The 21,895-nt window shown below is 33.2% G+C and overlaps 1 protein-coding gene across 6 annotated transcripts in view; it reads right to left on the bottom strand.

Annotated features, from left to right (window-relative positions):
• The window catches only part of ADAM2 (ADAM metallopeptidase domain 2), a 159,675-nt gene that overhangs the window by 98,331 nt on the left and 39,449 nt on the right, over positions 1 to 21,895 (bottom strand). For 5 of the 6 annotated variants that reach the window (XR_012381181.1, XM_073902520.1, XM_025885888.2 and 2 more), the window contains 3 exons: positions 18,053 to 18,124; positions 17,445 to 17,611; positions 16,333 to 16,414 (listed from right to left, as the gene is read on the bottom strand). Coding sequence is in view for 5 of the 6 variants with exons in the window: in XM_073902520.1 (XP_073758621.1) it covers positions 16,333 to 16,414; positions 17,445 to 17,611; positions 18,053 to 18,124 (321 nt within the window). In the remaining variant the exon portion in view is untranslated. The remainder of the gene's footprint in view (positions 1 to 16,332; positions 16,415 to 17,444; positions 17,612 to 18,052; positions 18,125 to 21,895) is intronic. The other variant, XM_073902522.1, reaches the window with a different exon arrangement.

Raw genomic sequence — 21,895 nt, 5'->3', positions numbered from 1 at the left:
GTATTATTGCTTTGGGAGGGAATGTTCTGTATATATCTGTGAAGTCCATTTGGTCCAGTGTGTCATTTAAAGTCTTTATTTCCTTGTTGATCTTCTACTTAGATGATCTGTTCATTTCAGTGAGGGTGGTGTTAAATCCCCCCACTATTAAAAATCTGGGAATTTTTTTATCTCTCCTTCTATTTTCAATGACAGCCTAGCTGGATATAGTATTCTTGGCTCCATATTTTTCTCATTTAGTGCTCTGAAGGTATCATGCCAGTCCTTTCTGGCCTGCCAGGTCTCTGTGGATAAGTCTGCTGCCAATCTAATGTTTCTACCATTGTCGGTTACAGATCTTTTGTCCGAGCTACTTTCAGGATTTTCTCTTTGTCTCTGAGATTCATAAGTTTTACTATTAGATGTCAGGGTTTGACCTATTTTTATTGATTTTGAGTGGGGTTCTCTGTGCCTCCTGGATTATGATGCCTGTTTCCTTCCCCAATTTAGGGAAATTCTCTGCTATAATTTGCTCCAATATACCTTCTGCCCCTTTCTCTCTTTCTTCCTCTTCTGAGATCCCAGTTATTCTAATACTGTTTCATCTTCTGATATCACTTATCTCTCGAATTCTGCCCTCATGATCCAGTAGTTGTTTATCCCTCTTTTTCTCAGCTTCTTTATTTTCCATCATTTGGTCTTCTATATCACTAATATTTTCTTCTGCCTCATTTATCCTAGCAGTTAGAGCCTCCATTTTTTATTGCACCACATTAATAGCCTTTTGATTTCGACTTGGTTAGATTTTAGTTCTTTTCTTTCTCCAGAAAGTGTTTCTCTAATAACTTCCATGCTTTTTTCAAGCCCAGCCAATATCTCTAAAATCGTCATTCTGACCTCTAGTTCTGAAAACCTACTAATGTCTGTATTGATTAGGTCCCTACAGTCGGTACTGCCTCTTGTTCGTTTTTTGGATGCGATTTTTTTTTTGCCTTGTCATTTTGTCCAGAGGACAATAGATGAATGAGAGAACAAAATGCTAACAGGGTAACAATGACCCCGGAAAATATACACTAAGCAAATCAGGAGAGACCTGAAACCGGAGGAAAAGAAAGTGAAAGATATAAAAACGGGAAAAAAAAGAAAAAGATAAAAACAAACAAACCAAAAAAAACAGAATATGATCAAATATGATCAGGCTGGTGCATAGTTCAGTGGCACACACTAGATTTTGGGCGTATTTTGGTCTGTTAGAAGTGCCTCCCAAAATTTTAAAGAAAGAAAAGCTTATATATATACAAAAATAAGGGTTAATATGATGAAGGGATGGAATATGACTGTAAAGATGAAAATTATAAAAGATTTTATAAAAGGAATTGATAAGATAAGAAGTTGGTTGAAAAAATAAAGAAGAGGATTTAAAAAAAGGGGGGGGAGAGAATGTGATCAGGCAGGAGATTAGAACAAACTCATACACTAGAGATTTAGGGTATATTCTGGTCTGTTAGAAGAAACTGTATCCCAAAATTTTAAAGAGAGAACAACTTATATATATATACACATACCAAAAATAAGGTTAACTATTATGAAGGGATAGAATATGACTCTAAATGAAAAATAAAAAGGATTTTTTAAAAAAGGGATTGATAAGATGTTGGTTGAAAAAGGGAAAAAGAAAATTCAGAAAAAAAGAGAAAAAGAAAGTTAAAAAAAATTAACTTTGGGGACACCTGGGTGGCTCAGTCGTTAACCGTCTGCCTTCGCCTCAGGTCATGATCCCAGGGTCCTGGGATCGAGCCCCGCATCAGGCTCCCTACTCAGCGGGAAGCCTGCTTCTACCTCTCCCACTCCCCCTGCTTGTGTTCCCTCTCTCCCTGTGTCTCTGTCAATAAATAAATAAATAAATAAAAATGTGACTTAGTGACCAATGTAGAATTGACAAAATCTTTAAAAAAAATCTAACTTTGAAAGACTAAAGAATCATGGGGGGAAAGCCACAAATTCTATGTGCAGTATTCCCCTAGGGCTGGGAGTTCTGCCATTCTCACTGATCAGTAAACTTGGCTGGCTGTTCTTGCTGATCTTCCGGGGGAGAGGCCTGTTGCCATGGTTCTCAGATGTCTTTGCCCGGAGGTGGAATTGCCCTGCCCTTGCCAGGTCCGGGCTAAGTAATATGCTCGGGTTTGCTCTTGGGAGCTTTTGTTCCCTGCAAGCTTTCCATCCAACTTTGGAGGACAAGAGTGAAAATGGTGGCCTCCCAATCTCCGTCCCGGAGGAGCTGAGAACTTGGGGCCCTACTCCTCAGTGAGACCCCCGTCTCCCTGGTCTCCAATTGCACTCTGTGCTCACCAGCCTGTGACTGAGTCCTGTGGTGTGCTCCCACACTGCTCCTCTTGCGGGAGGAAGTGGAGTCTCCCCAGATCTGCCACTTGTTGTGTCTCTGCTGGAGGAGCAGTTGGCTCCATTGTGCCGCAGATCATGGTTTATGGCAACCCCGAGCTGAGAGCCCCCTCTTTGGCTCCATCTCTGCAGCCAGCTTCCCCGCTCAGATACCTGGGAGCTCTGCCACACTCAGGCACCCCCAGTCTTTCTGTGACCCTGAGGGTCCTGAGACCACACTGTCCCACGAGGGTTCCACCCTCCACTTAGCCACTGGAGAGACATCCCTCAGCAGAGTCATCTTCTAAAAGTTCCGATTTTGTGCTCTGCTGCTCTATCACTTGCTGGTAGCAGCTGACGGAGGCCCCCTCCCCCACTGTCTATCTTCCCAAATATCACCTCAGATTCACTTCTCCGCACATCCTACCTTCCAGAAAGTGGTTGCTTTTCTGTTCAGAGAGTTGCTGCTATTCTTTTCTTCGACCTCCTGTTGAGTTCGTAGGTGTTCAGAGTGGTTTGATCCCTATCTAACTGAATTCCTGGGACCAGACAAAATTTAGGTCTCCTACTCCTCCACCATCCTCCTCTCTACAATCATTTCTTATTCTGTGTCTGTCCCATTCACTGTTATCTTTTATAGCTCAGTAAGATGAAAAAAATGATATTCAAAAATTCTTTAGTTATTTGTGTAAAAGTAATCTCCTCCCCCACCCCTTGCAACTGCTTCTTTATTTTCTCTCTTCTTACTACTGCATGTATTTTGAACCTTCCTTTCATTGTATGATAGAATCAAATACATGGCTTAGTTTTCGAGATGACCTTTCTTTATACTGTCTTTATGACAATCTCACATTGGACTTCTACTTATCAGCTCAGGGTGCCATTAAAAAATACTATAGATTGGATTGGTTTAAATAACAAATTTATTTTTTCATAGTTCTGAAGATCAGTAGTCCAAAATGAAAGTACCAGCATTGTTAGTTTCTGGTGGGGTCTTTCTTTCATGGCTGCCTTTTTGCTGTGTTCTCACATGGTTTTTCCTCTGTATGTGTACAGATAGGTATCTCTACCATCTGTTCCTCTTTATATATGAACACCAGTTCTATCGAATTAAGGATATACTCTTATGATCTCCTTTAATCTTAATTATCTCCATTAAGGTTTAATCTCCAAATATAGTCACATGGGGCTTTGTGCTTCAATATATGGATTTTATTTATTTTTATTTTTTATTTTTAAGATTTTTAAAATTTATTTATTAGACAGAGAGAGAGAGCACAAACTGGGGAGTGGCAGCCAGAGGGAGAGGGAGAAGCAGGCTCCCCTCAGAGCAGGGGGAGCCTGATGTGGTACTCGATCCCAGGACACCAGGATCATGACCTGAGCCAAAGGCACTCACTTAATCAACTGAGCCACATAGGTGCCCAATATATGGTTTTAGGAGGACATGATTTAGTCCATAACAAACCAGTATGAAAAACTTGAAAAAGGTATGGACTGGAGTATGAGAATTTCCTACAGAATATTGTTATGATTATTTCTGTTTTGAAAATAAAATAATGGAAAAAGTAAAGTTATATTTAACATTGGATTTTTAAAAATGCAACCCACAGAATAGGAGAAGGTATTTGCAAATGACACTACAAACAAAGGGCTGGTATCCAAGATCTATAAAGAACTTCTCAAACTCAACATCCAAAAAACAAATAATCAAGTCAAAAAATGGACAGAAGACATGAACAAACACTTCTCCAAAGAAGACATACAAATGGCTAACAAACACATGAAAAAATGTTCATCATTAGCCATCAGGGAAATGCAAATCAAAATCACACTGAGATACCACCTTACACCAGTTAGAATGACAAAAATTGACAAGGCAAGAAACAATAAATGTTGGAGAGGTTTGGAGAAAGGGGAACCCTCTTGCACTGTTGGTGGGAATGCAAGGTGGTACAGCCACTTTGGGAAACAGTGTGGAGGTGCTTCAAAAAATTAAAAATAGAGCTACCCTATGACCCAGCAATTGCACTCCTGGGTATTTACCCCAAAGACACAGAGGTAGTGAAGAGAAGGGCCATATGCACCCCAATGTTCATAGAAGCAATGTCCGCAATAGCCAAACTGTGGAAAGAGCCGAGATGCCTTTCAACAGATGAATGGATAAAGATGTGGTCCATATATACGATGGAATATTACTCAGCCATCAGAAAGGATGAATACCCAACTTTTACATCAACATGGATGGGACTGGAGGAGATTATGTTAAGTGAAAGAAGTCAAGCAGAGAAAGTCAATTAGCATATGGTTTCACTTATTTGTGGAACATAAGGAATAGCATGGAGGACATTAGGAGAAGGAAGGGAAAAATGAAGGGGAGGAAATCGGAGGGAGAGATGAACCATGAGAGACTATGGACTCTGAGAAACAAACTGAGGGTTTTAGAGGGGAGGGGGGTGGGGGGATGGATTAGCCTGGTGATGGGTATTAAGGAGGGCACATACTGCGTGGAGTACTAGGTGTTAAACAAAAACAATGAATCGTGGATCACTACATCAAAAACAAATGATGTATTTTATGGTGACTAACATAACATAATAAAGTAAAATAAAATTTTAAAAAAATTAAAAATTTAAAAAATTTAAAAATATTTTAGGAAAAATATTACAACTAAGTAGACAAGTTTCTTTTTGCAAATAATACCTGTTTAGGACAATAGTTGTAAAATAATAACAGTAATTGACATTTATTAAGGCTTCTTATGCACCAATCACCAGGCTAAAAAAATTGGCAGACAAGGAAGTATTGATTGAGTCTTCCTTTATTGTGCAACATGTGATTATTCTACAAATGTGCCTGACACTATGTTAGTAAAAACTTCTAATCTCTAACCAAGATTCTATGTATGTCTTTCAGATAAAGCTTGCTAACATTGTCCAAATCTTCTAAATTTTGGTATGAAAAATTAATTATGTTTACGTATGATTTATTTGGGCTAGTAATTCTTTCAGTGTTTGCTTTGTGTATTTTGTAGGTATTTAGTTAGGTACATGTGATTTCAGGTTTAATTATATAAGGCAAGTAAAATTTTGTTTCATTCTAAGTAATGAATCACTTAAAATTCATATCTATTTTACTTGAAGAACATTTTGCTGCTTTTTACTAATACTGATACATTAGTTTTCCTTTGGCACCATATTCTGTATTTTTGTACTCTTCAGGGTTAAAATTTCTGGCATTATATATTTGGATTTGAACCATTAAAGAGAAAACAATCTGATTTTTTTTATTTTTAATAGTTGAAATTAAAATATTTTTAACCTCTATTGGGTATTTTCAAAATTATTGATAACATTTTATTTTGTGTGATGGTTTCATGCTGAGTGTACAAATCTTAAGTGCCTTGATGCAGTTTTATGTAAATATACACATATGTATATATAGAATATTTATTTACACATATATACACATTCATCTGCAATTTATACATATTATATGTGCATACACATATAACTACATATTTATGAATTTATTTGCTCTTTTTGATGTAGGATAATAGTTTTGCTTGGGATTTATCAATTTTACTTATCTTTTTAAACTAATTACTTTTGGATTTGATGATCTTCTCCATGATATACATGTTTTGTATTTTTCACTGGTAGTCAATATTATTTTTTTATTACTTTCCCCTTTCTAGGGTCTTTCAGTTTAACTTGTAACTATATGTTTTTTGAAATTGGATTTAGATCATCTACATTTAATCTATCTTTAATTTGTATAATTAAAGCTACAATGTTCTCAGTTCTGTTTTTTCTGGCAACCCAGGAGTTTAGGTATGCTGTCATTTTTAGTGTCATTTAGTTCAAAATGAGTTCTAATTTCTCATGTTTTATTTCCAAACCTCTTGAGGTTTTAAGTGATCTTTCTATTATTTAGTTCTAATTTTAATCCAGAGTGGTCAGAAAATATTCTCTGTATGATTTCTATCATTTTATATTGATACTGCTTTATTTATCACTATTTTATTTATTTCAGTAAATTAAAAAAAAGCAAGGGAACAGAAGAAATCTTTTGTAGGTGATGGATATGTTTCTTCCTTTGTTTGAAGTGAAGGTATTATGGATTTATGCATATGATAAACCTATCAAAGTGCATACATTAAATATGCATAAATTTTTATATTAAATATAATGGAGTTAAAAATAAAATTCTGCTGCTCTTTGGTAAAAGGTCATTAAATATGTTTCAACAAAATGGAAAATAGAGCATTGCTGAATTAGATTTCTCCTCATTCTTAAATATTATTATGGATTTTTTTTCTTTTATTCTTTCACATTTGCTTTACACATTTTGAAGCAATGTAACTAGGTGCATACAACATTATGATTGCTATGTCTTTCTTTTCAATTCCTTTGATTATCATTTAATATTCCTCTTTATTTCTCATAACACATCTTTCCTTAAAGTCTACTGCTATGGATTGAATTGTGTCCCCTGCAAAATCCTATGCTGAAACCCTAGCCCCCAGTGTGACCAATGTGACTGTATTTGGAGATAGGGTATTTAGGAAGTAATTAAGGTTAAATATGGGCATCTGATAAAACTGTGGCCTTAAAAAAAGATCTCTCTCTCTTTCCCCACTTCTCCCCCACTATGTGAGGACACAAGAGAAAGCAGATGCCTGCCAGCAAGCAAGAGAGAGCTCTCACCAGAATCTGACCATGCTGGCACCCTCATCTCAGACTTCCAGCCTCTAGAATTGTAAGAAAATAAATTTGTGTTGTTTAATCTACCCATTTATGCTATTTGGTTATGGCAGCACAACCTAATTAAAACATCTATTTTATTTGTTATTAATATACCCAAGACAAATTGCTTTTGTTTAGTATTTACATTGTATAAATTTTCATTGCTTAAATTTCAACGTATAGATTCCATTTCCAGAAAGATGGAGCAAACAAATGCTAGTCTATCTCTCCCACTGAACTCAACTATAATACCTGGACAGAATAGAGAGACAACTATTTGATTTGACAAGCCTGAAAGTATCAGCATTCAAAAGGGGAAGAACACCCAAATTCAAAATACCAGTGAATTGGTCTCTCCTGGCCTGAAAGCCCTGCAGTTTGAATTTTGAAGTGAGCATTGTAGTACACACAGAGAACCAGAAGTTCTGTAGTTCTTAATTGAAGAGTGGAAAAGTAAGCTCTTAAATCTCAGGGAAAGTGGGTATGTCTTGTTTATTTCTTTTTTCCTTTTTCTTCTGTTCTTGTAAGCCCCATCAATCAGATGATTCTTCAGGGACTGTAGCAGCACCAAAGTGGCCAAAAGGGGGAAATTACAGAATGAAAATTCTGAAGGAGCACTTTTCCTTTCCTTTGGAGCTTTGGGTTCATGAGTTTGGGACCAAATAAAGTAGTCTGTTTTGTCATACTCTGTTCTCCACTGCTTGGCCTCCTGAGGTGATACAGCCACAGAAATGGGAAGATTCTTGACAAAAGACTAAAAAAGGCAGCCACAAATAGTGAAATGTACCAGGGAAATAAGAGAGCTGTGAATTCGGGAAATCAGTCCACAAAGCTATATTTATCTATCAATCATCTATCTATATCTATCTATCATCATTATCTCTATCATGATCTATCTTTCAATATTTAAGTATATATTTTTTATATTTAAGTATTAGTCATTGTATTAATCAGGGCTCTCCAGAGAAATAGAACCAAAAGCATATAGAGAGAGGCAGAGAGAAAGAGATGTATTATAAGGAATTGGCTCACATGATTATGGAGGCTGGCAAGTACAAAACCTGCTGAGTGGGCCAGCAGCCTGGACACCCAGCAGAAACAATGATATCATTACACTTTGAAGGCCAGCAGGCTGAACACCCAAGGAAGATGATGGTGCAGATGAAATCTGAAGGCAGTCTGCTGAAGAATTCTCTCCTGCTTGGGGAAGATGATCTTTTTTGTTCTAGTCAAGCCTTCAACTTATTTGATGAGGCCCACACACATTATGGAGGGCAATGTGTTTTACTCAAATTTCACCAATTTAAATTTTAATCTCATCAAAAACTCTCCAAGTCAACATACCAATTAATCATCACAAGCATCACTCTAACCTTTCAAGTTCAGTTTCCAAATTAAATTCCTCTTCTACCCTTCTACTTCCCTTATGCCTCTTGGCCCCTGTCCCTCTGCCTAGTTTTTCAAGACAAATCTAAGGCATAATCATTTATTTTTCCATCCTACAGGCTATGTATTCAATAAGTTGGTAAGCCCTTTATGTTCTGTTTTCATAATATATACTGAACAAAATCTACTCACACAACCAAGAATAAAACACCAGTTTATACCATTCATCTGCCATTGTCTCCTATCTGGTGTTCTTGTTTTGAATCCTTACCACTGAACAATTACTTTTCTATAAGGCTACTAGAAAAATATTTTGCACTGGCTTAAAAATTTCCAGTGCCTTTTCATTGCAAAGAGAATAAAATTCAAAACTGTTTACCAGAACTATAAGGCCCTATTTTAATTAGACTCTGCTGACTTAATATTTTTTCAGCCATCTCGTTCATGACATTCATTTGATCTTTCTTGTGGGCTCTGACTTGTTAGACCTTCCCATAACTGTCTTTGTCTCATTCCTTCATGCTTCCTCTTAAGTATTTTCTCCTTAAGGTTTTTCTTTGATCACCCTAGCTAAAATAGTCTGCTCCTCATCCCATCAATTTTAACTATATCATCTTAATGTCTGTTCTTATTAGCAAATGCCATTAACTGAAATATTCCAACAATACTTTCAGTCAAAAGATGTCAATAGATTTTCTAAGGTTAAATGATCCTACATTCTTTGGATAAAATCACCTTGGTCATGGTCTTTTATCTTGTAAACTGCTAGGTACAGCTGGTTAGTATTTTTAATTTATGTTTCTAACTCTCCTCTATGTTTGGGATAAATTAGTCTCTAATTTCATTTTGTGTAACATCCTCTTTTGTTATCAATATTATTATGGTAATTTTGGCTTCCAAATTTGTATTTTCTCTTTTTCTATTCTCTATAGATGTATGAGATTGAAATAATCAGTTCTCTCAAAATTGTGGCGAGTGCCTAAAAGCATTGTTTTATTTTCCTTATGAGATTTTTAAAATAATTAATTCCTTTAATAATTTGGTGATTCTGAATTTCTAGTTTTGCTTGTGTAAGTTTTAGTAAATGATGGATTCCTATTAATAATGTACTATTTGTCTACATTTGCAAATTTGTTTTAACTCGTCTATTATCTTAATGTTATCTACATCTGTAGTATTTCCTCCTTATTTTTATAACTTTATTAATGTATTCTACCCTATTTTATAAAAATTAGTTTTGTGAGAGATATGCTTGTTTTTAGTTTTTTGATACATAATATTCTTTTTGAATATTTCTATTCTACCTAGCCTCTCTTGCATTGCTTTCTGCTTTTATCTTCCTTATTTCCTGTCTTCTATATGTCTTAAATGTTATATTTTTCCATCTTTTCACATAATTTAGATTGGATAATTAGCTCACTGTTTTTTAGCTTTATTTTCTGCAAAGTTCATTAGATACTAATTTCCTTAACTGTTCTTCCTATACTCCTTCACTCCTAAAGTTTTAGCATCAATTATTTTAGCATCAACAATGCTTTTGATTTAAAGTTTCCTAAGAATACGTGATTCTAATTTTATTATTCATTTTTGTTTATTGTATAACTGGAATTGCCTTGATAACTTGTCAAAATCATTTGATTATATATGTCTGTGTCTATTTTTAGATTTTCTATATTGTTACATTGATCAGTTTATTTACACTGCAATATCTTAGTTTTTCAGAAGTTTTTATCTTCCACTTTTCCTCAATTTCCAAACTTGCTTTATTTATTTTCTTTTTAATATTTGTATATAAAATTTTTTATCACCTTGTCAGTATTTACCAAAAAAAGAAAAAAAGCCTGTTGAGATTCTGGTTAGGACTGCATTATTATATTTCTATAATATAGCAAAGGACAGTTTAATTTTATATGATAAAGATATTTCAACAAAGTTTTTATAAGAAACAAAGATGGGATTAAAAAATAAAACACGTTTTAATAAGCTTAGAAAATTAGAAATAAAACTGAGTCTTTTTATTATGTTACAAAGTGTCTGTAATAATCTAGAGCAAACATAATACCTAAGAGTGAAATATTGAGAGTTTTTTTCCTTAAAATCAAGAATGATACAAGAATGTCTACTATTGACTCAATTAAACATTGTTCAATTCAACTATTTCAATTGAATATTATTCTTGAGATACTAGCCAATTCAAAAGGAGAAAAAAAACAAAATATATATGTATTAGAAAGGATAAAAGAATGAAATTGTTCTTATTCACATATGACAAAATTGGACACAGAAAAATCTAAATCTAAAACTACTACAAGTAAATATAGAAATATACAATCAGTGTATAATGTTTAATGTTTAAGAAACACATATTATGTTTAAAATATAATATTCACCAATATTGCCAACAAGGTTAAATACCTAGGAATAAATCAAACCAAATATATGCAAAATATCTACATGGAAACCTATGCCTATTTGTTATCTATATTTTACTATAAATCTTATTTTCTCATATTTACTTGCTTCTTTTTTTATTTTTTTTATTTATTTACTTGTTTCTTATTTAACTTGAATATATTTTTATCTTTTTATATTCACCTTCACTTAGTCCTAGTATTATATCTCTTGTAAAGAACTAAACATTTGAATTTTAAATAATTTTTAAATCCATCACAGATTTTATCACTTACTTGGTAAGTTTAACCCATTTACATTCATATAATTGATGTTATATTAAGATATATTAAACCATTTTATTTGATATTTCTATTCATTTTATTTTGCATTATTGTTCTTATGTTTCTTCTTCCTTGGTTATATTTTCTCTCATTAGATTATTACATGGTACAGTTTTGTTCTTACTATCTGTTCTTAAGACTAACATTCATCTCATATGCCCTTACTTCTTTCTAAAATTTACCGTTATCTATACCTTTCCCTTAAGACAAGTCCTATAGCATGCTTTCATGTCAATTCTATTACTCGCTTAACCACATTATAATAGAATGTGCTCTGGTTTAATATTGATATAATACCTGTCATTCCACACTACAGCCCAGTTCCAGCTATTCTCATTTTAAGACAATAATAAAATTTAGCAATATTTATTCACTTTTAGTTTCCTAATTCTTGTAGCTTTTTCTATTTTAAGTAATTTCTAAAAATATATTCTGAATGTTAGTCATTTATTTGGCAAATCTTTTAAGGACTTATATACCTGAGACTATTTTTATTATGTCTTATACTTGATTTTTTTTAGATATTACTTGTGCTTTTAAAGTACTTTTATTTATTTTAAGAATAAAATCTTTTTGTATTCAATGAGATTTTTCCCACTATAGGACTTCTTTTTTATTATGATTTTCTTTTTTCTGGAAATAAAGCAATTTTTCTTTGTATTTAATATGTTCTTTTATTTGATTTGATTATGTTATGTTAGTCACCATACAATACATCATTAGTTTTTGATGTAGTGATCCACGATTCATTGTTTTCGCATAACACCCAGTGCTCCATGCAGTATGTGCACTCCTTAATACCCATCACCAGGCTAACCCATCCCCCCACCCCCTCCCCTCTAAAACCCTCAGTTTGTTTCTCAGAGTCCATAGTCTTTCATGTTTCATCTCCCCCTCCGATTTCCCCCCTTCATTTTTCCCTTCCTTCTCCTAATGTCCTCCACGCTATTCCTTATGTTCCACAAATAAGTGAAACCATATGATAATTGATTTTCTCTGCTTGACTTCTTTCACTTAGCATAATCTTCTCCATTCCCATCCATGTTGATGTAAAAGTTGGGTATTCATCCTTTCTGATGGCTGAGTAATATTCCATTGTATATATGGACCACATCTTCTTTATCCATTCATCTGTTGAAGGGCATCTCGACTTTTTCCACAGTTTGGCTATTGTGGACATTGCTGCTATGAACATTGGGGTGCATATGGCCCTTCTCTTCACTACCTCTGTGTCTTTGGGGTAAATACCCAGGAGTGCAATTGCTGGGTCATAGGGTAGCTCTATTTTTAATTTTTTGAAGCACCTCCACACTGTTTCCCAAAGTGGCTGTACCACCTTGCATTCCCACCAACAGTGCAAGAGGGTTCCCCTTTCTCCACAACCTCTCCAACATTTGTTGTTTCTTGCCTTGTCAATTTTTGCCATTCTAACTGGTGTAAGGTGGTATCTCAGTGTAGTTTTGATTTGAATTTCTCTGATGGCTAATGATGATGAACATTTTTTCACGTGTCTGTTAGCTATTTGTATATCTTCTTTGGAGAAGTGTCTGTTCATGTCTTCTGCCCATTTTTTGACTTAATTATTTGTTTTTTGGGTGTTGAGTTTGAGAAGTTCTTTATAGATCTTGGAAATCAGACCTTTGTCTGTAGTGTCATTTGCAAATATCTTCTCCCATTCTGTGCGTTGCCTCTTTGTTTTGTTGACTGTTTCCTTTGCTGTTTTATCTTGATGAAGTCCCAAAAGTTCAATTTTGCTTTTGTCTCAGGTGCCTTTGGAGATTAATCTTGAAAGAAGTTGCTCTGTGTCTGATGTCAAAGAGGTTACTGCCTGTGTTCTCCTCTAAGATTTTGATGGATTCCTGTCTCACGTTGAGGTCTTTATCGATTTTGAGTTTATCTTTGTGTATGGTGTTAGAGAATGGTTGAGTTTCATTCTTCTCTATATAGCTGTCCAATTTCCCCAGCACCATTTATTGAGGAGACTGTCTTTTTTCCATTGCATATTTTTCCTGCTTTGTCGAAGATTATTTGACCACAGAGTTGAGGGTCCATATCTGGGCTCTTTATTCTGTTGCATTGGTTTATATGTCTGTTTTTCTGCCAGTACCATGCTGTCTTGATGATCACAGCTTTGTAATATAGCTTGAAATCGGGCAACGTGATGCCCCCAGCTTTGTTTTTCTTTTTCAACATTTCCTTCAACAATTCCTCCTTTTGCAGCAATTCCTTGGTGATTCCGGGTCTTTTCTGATTTCATACCAATTTTAGGATTGTTTGTTCCAGCACTTTGAAAAATGTCATTGGAATTTTGATTGGGATGTCGTTGAAGGTATAGGTTGCTCTGGATAGCTTAGATATTTTAACAATGTTTATTCTTCCAATCCATGGGCATGGAATGTTTTTCCATCTTTTTGTGTCTTCTTCAATTTCTTTCATGAGTGTTCTGTAGTTCCTAGAGTATAGATCCTTTACCTCTTTGGTTAGGTTTATTCTGAGGTATCTTATGGTTTTTGGCACTATTGTAAATGGAATCATTTCTCCAATTTCTCTTCCTATAGGTGCATTGTTAGTGTATAAGAAAGCAACTGATTTCTGTGCATTGATTTTGTATCCTGCCACATTACTGAATTGCTGTATGAGTTCTAGTAATTTGGGGGTGGAGTCTTTTGGATTTTCCACATAAAATATTATGTCATCTGCGAAGAGAGAGAGTTTGAATTCTTCTTTGCCAATTTGAATAATTTTTATTTCTTTTTGTTGTCTGATTGCTGTTGCTAGGACTTCTTTTCATTTCATTGTTAGTGCACATTTTTTTCTATTCTGTTTTGACGTTTTATGTTGTTTTTTCATCTGGCAAACCCAGTTTTCTCCCCTTCTACCAGATGATCCAGTATAAGAGATTATGGGGAGACTCCAGAAGGGATTTCCTGGCATAAGGATTTTGTTGATCTGATAGTGGCTATAATTTGGTGAAATTTATTTTCATTTCTCCTTGAGGTTTTCTTATGGCTTTTTAATTATTATCTCCATTACTCTTTTTTTTTAAAGATATTATGTATTTATTTGAGAGAGACAGAGAGAGAGCACACTCAAGCGGGAGGAGAGGCAGAGGAAGAGAATCTCAAACAAACTCTATGCTGCGAAGAGAGCCCCACAGGGGCTCAACCTCATGCCCCTGAGATCATGACATGAGCTGAAATCAAGAGTTAGACCCTTAACCAACCAAGCCACCCAGGCACCCAATCTCCTTTACTCTTAATATCTAGATATTGGCACTTCTACTTCAATAATCCATTTCTCTTAAGTTTTCTTTTACTATTCCTATAACTTTTCTGATGTCTCCTAGGAGAGGTTCTGATTCTGATTTAATCTAACACTTTGTGCAATTTATTATATTTATATTTTTTGTACCTAATACTTCCAATTAGTCCTTTTCTATAATACCTTACACTATTTTGTTTGAAGTTTCTGTAACTGCTAATTAGTTCTGCTTCAAGTGGTATTTATTGTGTACTGTGTTTTCTTCTGAGGATGTTTAATATTCAGGATCTACATAGTCCATAAACTGAGATAATGTATCCAGTAATATGTAATGGTATAAAAATCCTGAGGCCAAGAACTAGCTTGTGTCAGTCCTCATGAGTGAGTAAATTAGTGACTAACAAGTGAGTGGATGAGTCCCAGGAAAAAGAGTTGCAAGACATCAAATGTCATCTGCTAATTATTCTTACATTTTTCTACTCATCCAAAAATCACCTGGGTTGTGGTTTCATCTATAAACTTTCAGAAAGAAGCAGCAACGGAGGGATATAGATCTTAGATTTTATGCCACAGCTCTGGGAGATTAGGGAGGCAGGGTTATACCACCAGCATTTTTCACAGAGATAGAATAAATAATCCTAAAATTTGGAATGACAAAAGGCCCCAAATAGCCAAAGCAATCTTGAAGGAGAAAAGCAAACCTGGAGCATCACAATTCCAGACTTCAAGCTATATTACAAAGCTGTAGTCATCAAGACAGTATGGTACTGGCACAAAAACAGACACAGAAATCAATGGAACAGAATAAAAAACCCAGAAATGGACCCACAACTACATGGTCAGCTAGTCTTTGGCAAAGCAGGAAAGAATATCCAATGGAAAAATGATAGTCTCTTCAACAACTGCTGTTGGGAAAACTGGACAACAACATGCAAAAGAATGAACCTAGACCACTTTCTTACACCATACATAAAAATAAACTCAAAATGGATGAAAGACCTAAATGTGAGACAGAAAACCACCAAATTCTTGAGGAGAACACAGGCAGCAACCTCTTTGACCTTGGCCATAGCAACTTCTTACTAGACATGTTGCAGAAGCAAGGGAAACAAAAGCAAAAATAAACTATCGGGACTTCATCAAGATAAAAACTTCTGCTCAGTGAAGGAAACAATCAACAAAACTAAAAGGCAACCTTCGGAATGGGAGAAGATATGTGCCAATGACATATCTGATAAAGGGTTAGTATCCAAAATCTATAAAGAACCTACCAAACTCAACAACCAAAAAACAAATAATCCAGTTAAGAAATCGGCAGAAGACATGAACACACATTTTCCAAATAAGACATATAAATGGCCAACAGACACATGAAAAGATGCGCAACATCACTGGTAATCAAGGAAATACAAATCATGATGAGATATCACCTCATACCTGTAGGAATGGCTAAAGTTAACAACACAGGAAACAATACAGGTTGGCAAGGATGTAGAGGAAGGGGAACACTTTTGCACTGTTGGTGAGAGTGAAAAGTGGTGCAACCACTCCAGAAAACAGTATAGAAGCTCTTCAGAAAGTTAAAAATAGAACTACCCTATGATCCAGCAATTGCACTACTAATTATTTACCCAAAGGATACAAATTTTTTATTTATGAAGTTTAATAAGAACTTTTTAAAGTCCCAACATTTCCAATCTGTAGCAGGGACAAAAATCTTTAGAATCATTTTGCAAATTTTAATATACATAAAAATAATAAAATAAATAAATATTTAACTGTATATTGATCTAAATAGCATTCTGTTTATACATCTCAGCCAAACAAATTAAACCATACCATACCAGAGCTACACCTCCTCCATAATGGCTATCACACATCTTCCCTTGAAAGGTTGCACCAACATAATTTGATTTTTCTCTGTAACTTAAGTTTAAAAAAGGATCATAATCATATAATTTTGTAAAATTAAGCACAATTACTATTGAATTTTCTTAATAACATTTTGATTTGCATATTTATATAATAAATTGATAAATATTTCCACCTAACATTAGGATAATGAAGCTTGGAAATGACTAAAGATGTCTGCTTGTTTTGAAAATAATGAAATACATTTAAAAAACAAATAATAGAAAGTTATTTTCATATTAAATTTTTAGAAAGCAATATTCTTTATTATGTGGTATTTTTAAAAAATAATTCCTAGAATATCAAAATAATAAAAATAAATAAAATTCCTAAAATTAGAAAGCTAAAGCAATACAACTGATAAATAAAATAGGCAGAGTCACCTTATAGGCTGAAGTTTCCCATTAATCGGATAGAATTAGATAACCAGGATCATGAAAATATATTACATATTTGTAGGACAGAAAATAATTTCAAATATTATAATTTTGTAAATATATATTATTTTTATATAACAATATATTATATATAGGTACTAAAAATTAATAAGAGAAAAACAAAGAACTTATTAAATAGAAGGAGAGGCTTATATTTTTAAAACTGCAGCACAATGTAAATATGGTATGTTAGAGATATTAAAATATGCAGTAGTGTTGCCATATCCTTGGGGGTTTTTTTTTGTTATCTTATGAAAATAAAACATAAAAAGAAGCCCTAATTACTACATTCATCATGTGTGTTTCTTCAGATAGATATTGTTAGTATTTTAAGTATAGTTAGGGGCATTTAATGATATGTTACACATTCTAAGGTAAGAAAGCATATGATAACAATATTGAAAGAGTATTAACTACAAACAAGTAAATAGAATGATTCACATCAATAATTCTGTTATAAAAACTGTGTTTTGAAAAATAATATACACACGATGTTCTACGTAGGAAAAAAATGGCATATTTTCCCTATAGGCCTGTGAACTGTCAGAAATTAGGTCAAATATGGATGTTTCTTTGTATAAGACTTAGTAAAACCAAAATATACTTACACAAGTAAAAATGCTATATCATGTGGACGCAAAACAAGATAAGATCTTTTCCATTTTAAAAATCTGTGTAATAACTCATTAGCATCTCCAGTTACCGAGATTTTATTTTCATCTATCCAAAGTTCCAATGAAGAGAGAATTATTGTAACATTAAATGATGTAAAAATCTAAAATAGAAGACATGAAGAAAATATATTCAAATATCATGGTTTAAATAGATCTGGGGATTTATCTATAAAACACTACACTGATGACAAATATTAAGCAACAGAATTGCTAAGTCTAGATCAGATCTTACAGAGTATATTAGTAAATAATAAGTACTACTTATAAAACAAGTAATAATTAACAGTTTGAAATGCTTGTACTTCAGTAAGCCCCATGTGAAGTGCTCTATCAATTTTAAAATTAGCATAACTTAATTAGATATGCATAATAACTATTATTCCTATTGTTATTCCTACTCAGAAAACTGAAACTTAAAATAGTCATATAATTTTATCTATTTCATACATCATGTGCATTCAGACAGTGCCATAAAAAAAAAGTATGGGAATTCTTTAAGTAACACAAGCAAATGCAAAAAGAATTAAAAAGTAAATACTTACAGCATTGGTCAGTCCAATCAACTGGAAGATCTTTTGAGTGACAACAATTGTGTCAGAGCCCATATGATTATACTGAAAAAGATAAAAAATTGTTTAAATTACTAATTTATTAGTTTTTAAACATTATTATTAGAGAAGTAATATTATATATACTCAGTGTAAAATAGGAAAAATATGTTTTAGAATACAAAAGACATGCAATGAATCATGGAACACTACATCAAAAACTAATAATGTAATGTATGGTGATTAACACAACATAATAAAATTTTAAAAAGGCAAAAAATAAATTAAAAAATAAAATACAAAAGATACTACAAACTCTTCCAAAAACAAAAGAGGAGGGAACACTTCCAAACTCATTTTATGAGGCCACCATTATCCTAATAACAAAATCAAACACTGCAAAAGAAAAATATAAACCAATATTCCTAATGAACACAGATGCAAAAAATCCTCAACAAAATATAGACAAACTAAATTCAACAGCACATTAAAAGGATAATACACTGTGATCAGTAGGGATTTTTTTCCAGGGATGTAAGAATGTTTCAACATCTGCAAATCAGTCAAAATGATACACTACATCAACAAAATGAAGGCTACATATTATATGATCAGATGGTGAAGAATCATCAGAAGATGCAGAAAGGCATTTTAACAAACTTCAACATCCTTTCATAAGGAAAACTCTCACCAATGTGGGTATGGAGAGAAGGTACATCAACATAGTAAAAGCCATATATAACAAGCCTATAGCTAACAATATACTCAACTGGGAAAACCTGAAAGCTTTTAGTCTAAGATCAGGAACGAGACAAAGGTGCCCACTCTCACCACTTTTATTTAACATTGTATCAAAAATCCTACCCAGAGCGACTAGGTAAGAAATAAAGAAGCTATACAAATTGCATATCACGTGATATTATACAGAGAGAACCCTACAGATACATACACACACACACACACACACACACACAAAACTAATTTTTAAAATTCAGTAAATTTGCAGGATAAAAAAACAATATGCAAAAATCTGTTGCATTTCTGTATACTAATCACAAACAATTAGTAAGAAAAAATAATTCCATTTGTATTTGCATTAAAAGGAATAAAATACCTAGAAATAAGTTTAAATACAGGAGATAAAAGATATGTACAGTGAAAACCATAAGACAATGATAAAAGAAATTAAAAACACACAAAAATAGAAATATATACTGTGTTCATGGATCAGAAGAATTAGCATTGTTAAACTGTCCATACTACCCAAAGCAATATACAGATTCAAGGTAATGCCTATCAAATTTCCAATGACATTTTTCACAGAAATAGAATAAAGAGTCTTGAAATTTGTGTGGAACCATAAAAGACCCTGAATAGCCAAAACAAATTTGAAAAAGAACAAAGCTAAAGGCATCATGCTCCCTGATTACAAAATATATTACAATATTATAGTAATCAAAACGGTATGATATTGCCATAAAAACAAACACACAGAGCAATGGAACAGAACAGAAAGCTCAGATATAAGTCCATGTATACCTTATGGTCAATTAATTTATAACAAAGGAGCCAACAATACACAACAGGGAAAAACAGTCCCTTCAATAAATCGTATTAAGAAAACTGAACAACACATACAAAAGAATGAAACTGTACCACTATCTTACAATATACACAAAATATAACTCATAATGAATTAAAGACTTGAATGTAATACCCTGAAACCATAAAACTCCTAAAACGCAACATACAGTAAGCTTTTTCACCTCAGGTGGCAATGACTTTTTGGACTTGACACTTAAAGCAAAGGCAACAAAAGTAAAATTAAGTGGGACTACATCACTCCAAAAACCTAATGTACAGTAAAAGACAGCATGAACAAAATGAAAAGGCAATCTACCAAATGGGTTGTAAATCATGTATCTAATAATGGATTAATATCCAAAATATATAAAGAACTCATATAACTCAATAGCAAAAGAAAAACAAGCAATCTAATTTAAAAAATGGCCAATTAAAAAATGAATAGACAATTTTTCTGAGAAAATATACAGATAGCCAAGAGGTATATGAAAGGGTACTCAACATTACATTACTAATCATCAGGGAACTACAAATCAAAACTACAAAGAGATATCATCTCACACCTGTTAGAATAGCTGAAAGAAGTTCCCTACACCCCACCTCTGGAAACCATCACTCTTTTCTCTGTATCTATAACTTTTTTGTCTTGTTCTTAGATTCCACATATAAGTGAGATAATTCAGTTTTTATCTTCCTCTGTCTGAATTATTTCACTGAACATAATGCTTTCAAGCTGCATCCATGTTGTCACAAATGGCAAGACTTTGTTCTTTTCTGGCTGAATAACATTCCATTGTATACATATACTATATTATCTTTCTCCATTTATCCGTTGATGGACACTTAGATTGTTTTCAGTCTTGGCTATTGCAAATGATGTTACAATGAACCTAGGGTGCATACATCTTTTTGAGTTAATGTTTTTATTTCCTTTGGACAAATACCCAGAAGTGGTATTGATGGATCATATGGTAACTCTATTTTTAATTTTTTGAGGAAATGCCATACTCTTTTCCAGAGTGGCTTCACCAGGTTACATTCCCACCAACAGTGCATGAGGGTTCCCTTTTCTACACATCCTCACCAACACTTGTTATTTCTAGTTGAAAGAAAATGTTAGTTTAAACTATAAGATTTAAATGTGAAGAATAAATATTATATATTGAATATATGCATTCAAAACCATTCCTTACTGAAACCTTATTTTAAATAATTAATTAAATTAATTATTAATTAACTTAATTATTAAGGTACTAAAATTATTAATAGAAAAATAAAGTTTCAAAAGCACAAATAAAAGAAAAGCAAAAACAAACACAAAATTTGAAAACTGAAGAACAGATAAGTAATAAATGATTAAGAAGATTTAAGAAATTTAGGTGATAGACCAGTGCAACAATATAATTCACCTTGAAGACCCTAAAATACTCATATTGGCTCTATCAGTTTTTCTTCAAGTAAGAGAAATTGGCACTAAGAGCAGGCAGATTGACTTTAAAGTTTAAGAAGTAGTTAAGGCTGGGAGAACATTCAGAATGGTTGTGTGAAAAAAGACAATCCAAGAATGTTATATATTGAATGATTCCATTTATATAACATTTTGGAAATTAAAACATATATAGACATGGAGAAGAAATTAGTTGTCTTCAGAGATCAGGGAAAGGGGAATGAAGGAGAACTGGGTGTGGCTGTGAAAAGGCCACACAACAGATCCTCATTTGAAGTTATTCTGTATTTTGACTATGAGTGTCAATATCCTAGATGTACTACTGTATTATAATATTTTGTTATTACAAATTGGAAAAAATAAAGGATATACAGGATCTCTATATAACCTTTTTATTTTAATATATGTTTTATTCATATTTTATTCAGTAAAAAAGAAAACAAACACTATTGGCAATGTGTACACATAAACCACACAAATCCACAAACACATAAATATTAAGGTGAACAATCAATAATTTAAGCACTCTATGCCAACATTTGAGATAACAAAGCTATGTTAAATGTTTCAAACCAAATTTATAACTCATCCATCTGTAAGTAATAAAGAAGACCAAGAACATAATTTTTGGATAGCAGATAGGGCAGAAAGTTCATCAAAGAAATTGAGTAGTTGCTTAAAAGTGTGTTAAACCGAGGATAGGGCAAAATCATAGATTTTTCAGGATTGAATGAAAGAACAAGATGGTTTGAGATACTCAAGAGTAAAAACTTCAGAATAAAAGTTTTTGTTTGGGACCAAGAGAT

Source organism: Callorhinus ursinus, unplaced genomic scaffold, assembly GCF_003265705.2.
Source record: "Callorhinus ursinus isolate GAN/ISIS: 27379988/994484 unplaced genomic scaffold, GSC_fseal_2.0 scaffold17, whole genome shotgun sequence".
Taxonomy (NCBI): Eukaryota; Metazoa; Chordata; class Mammalia; order Carnivora; family Otariidae; genus Callorhinus; species Callorhinus ursinus.
The sequence above is the reverse complement of the archived record's forward strand: the minus strand, read 5'-3'. Positions and strand labels throughout refer to the sequence as shown.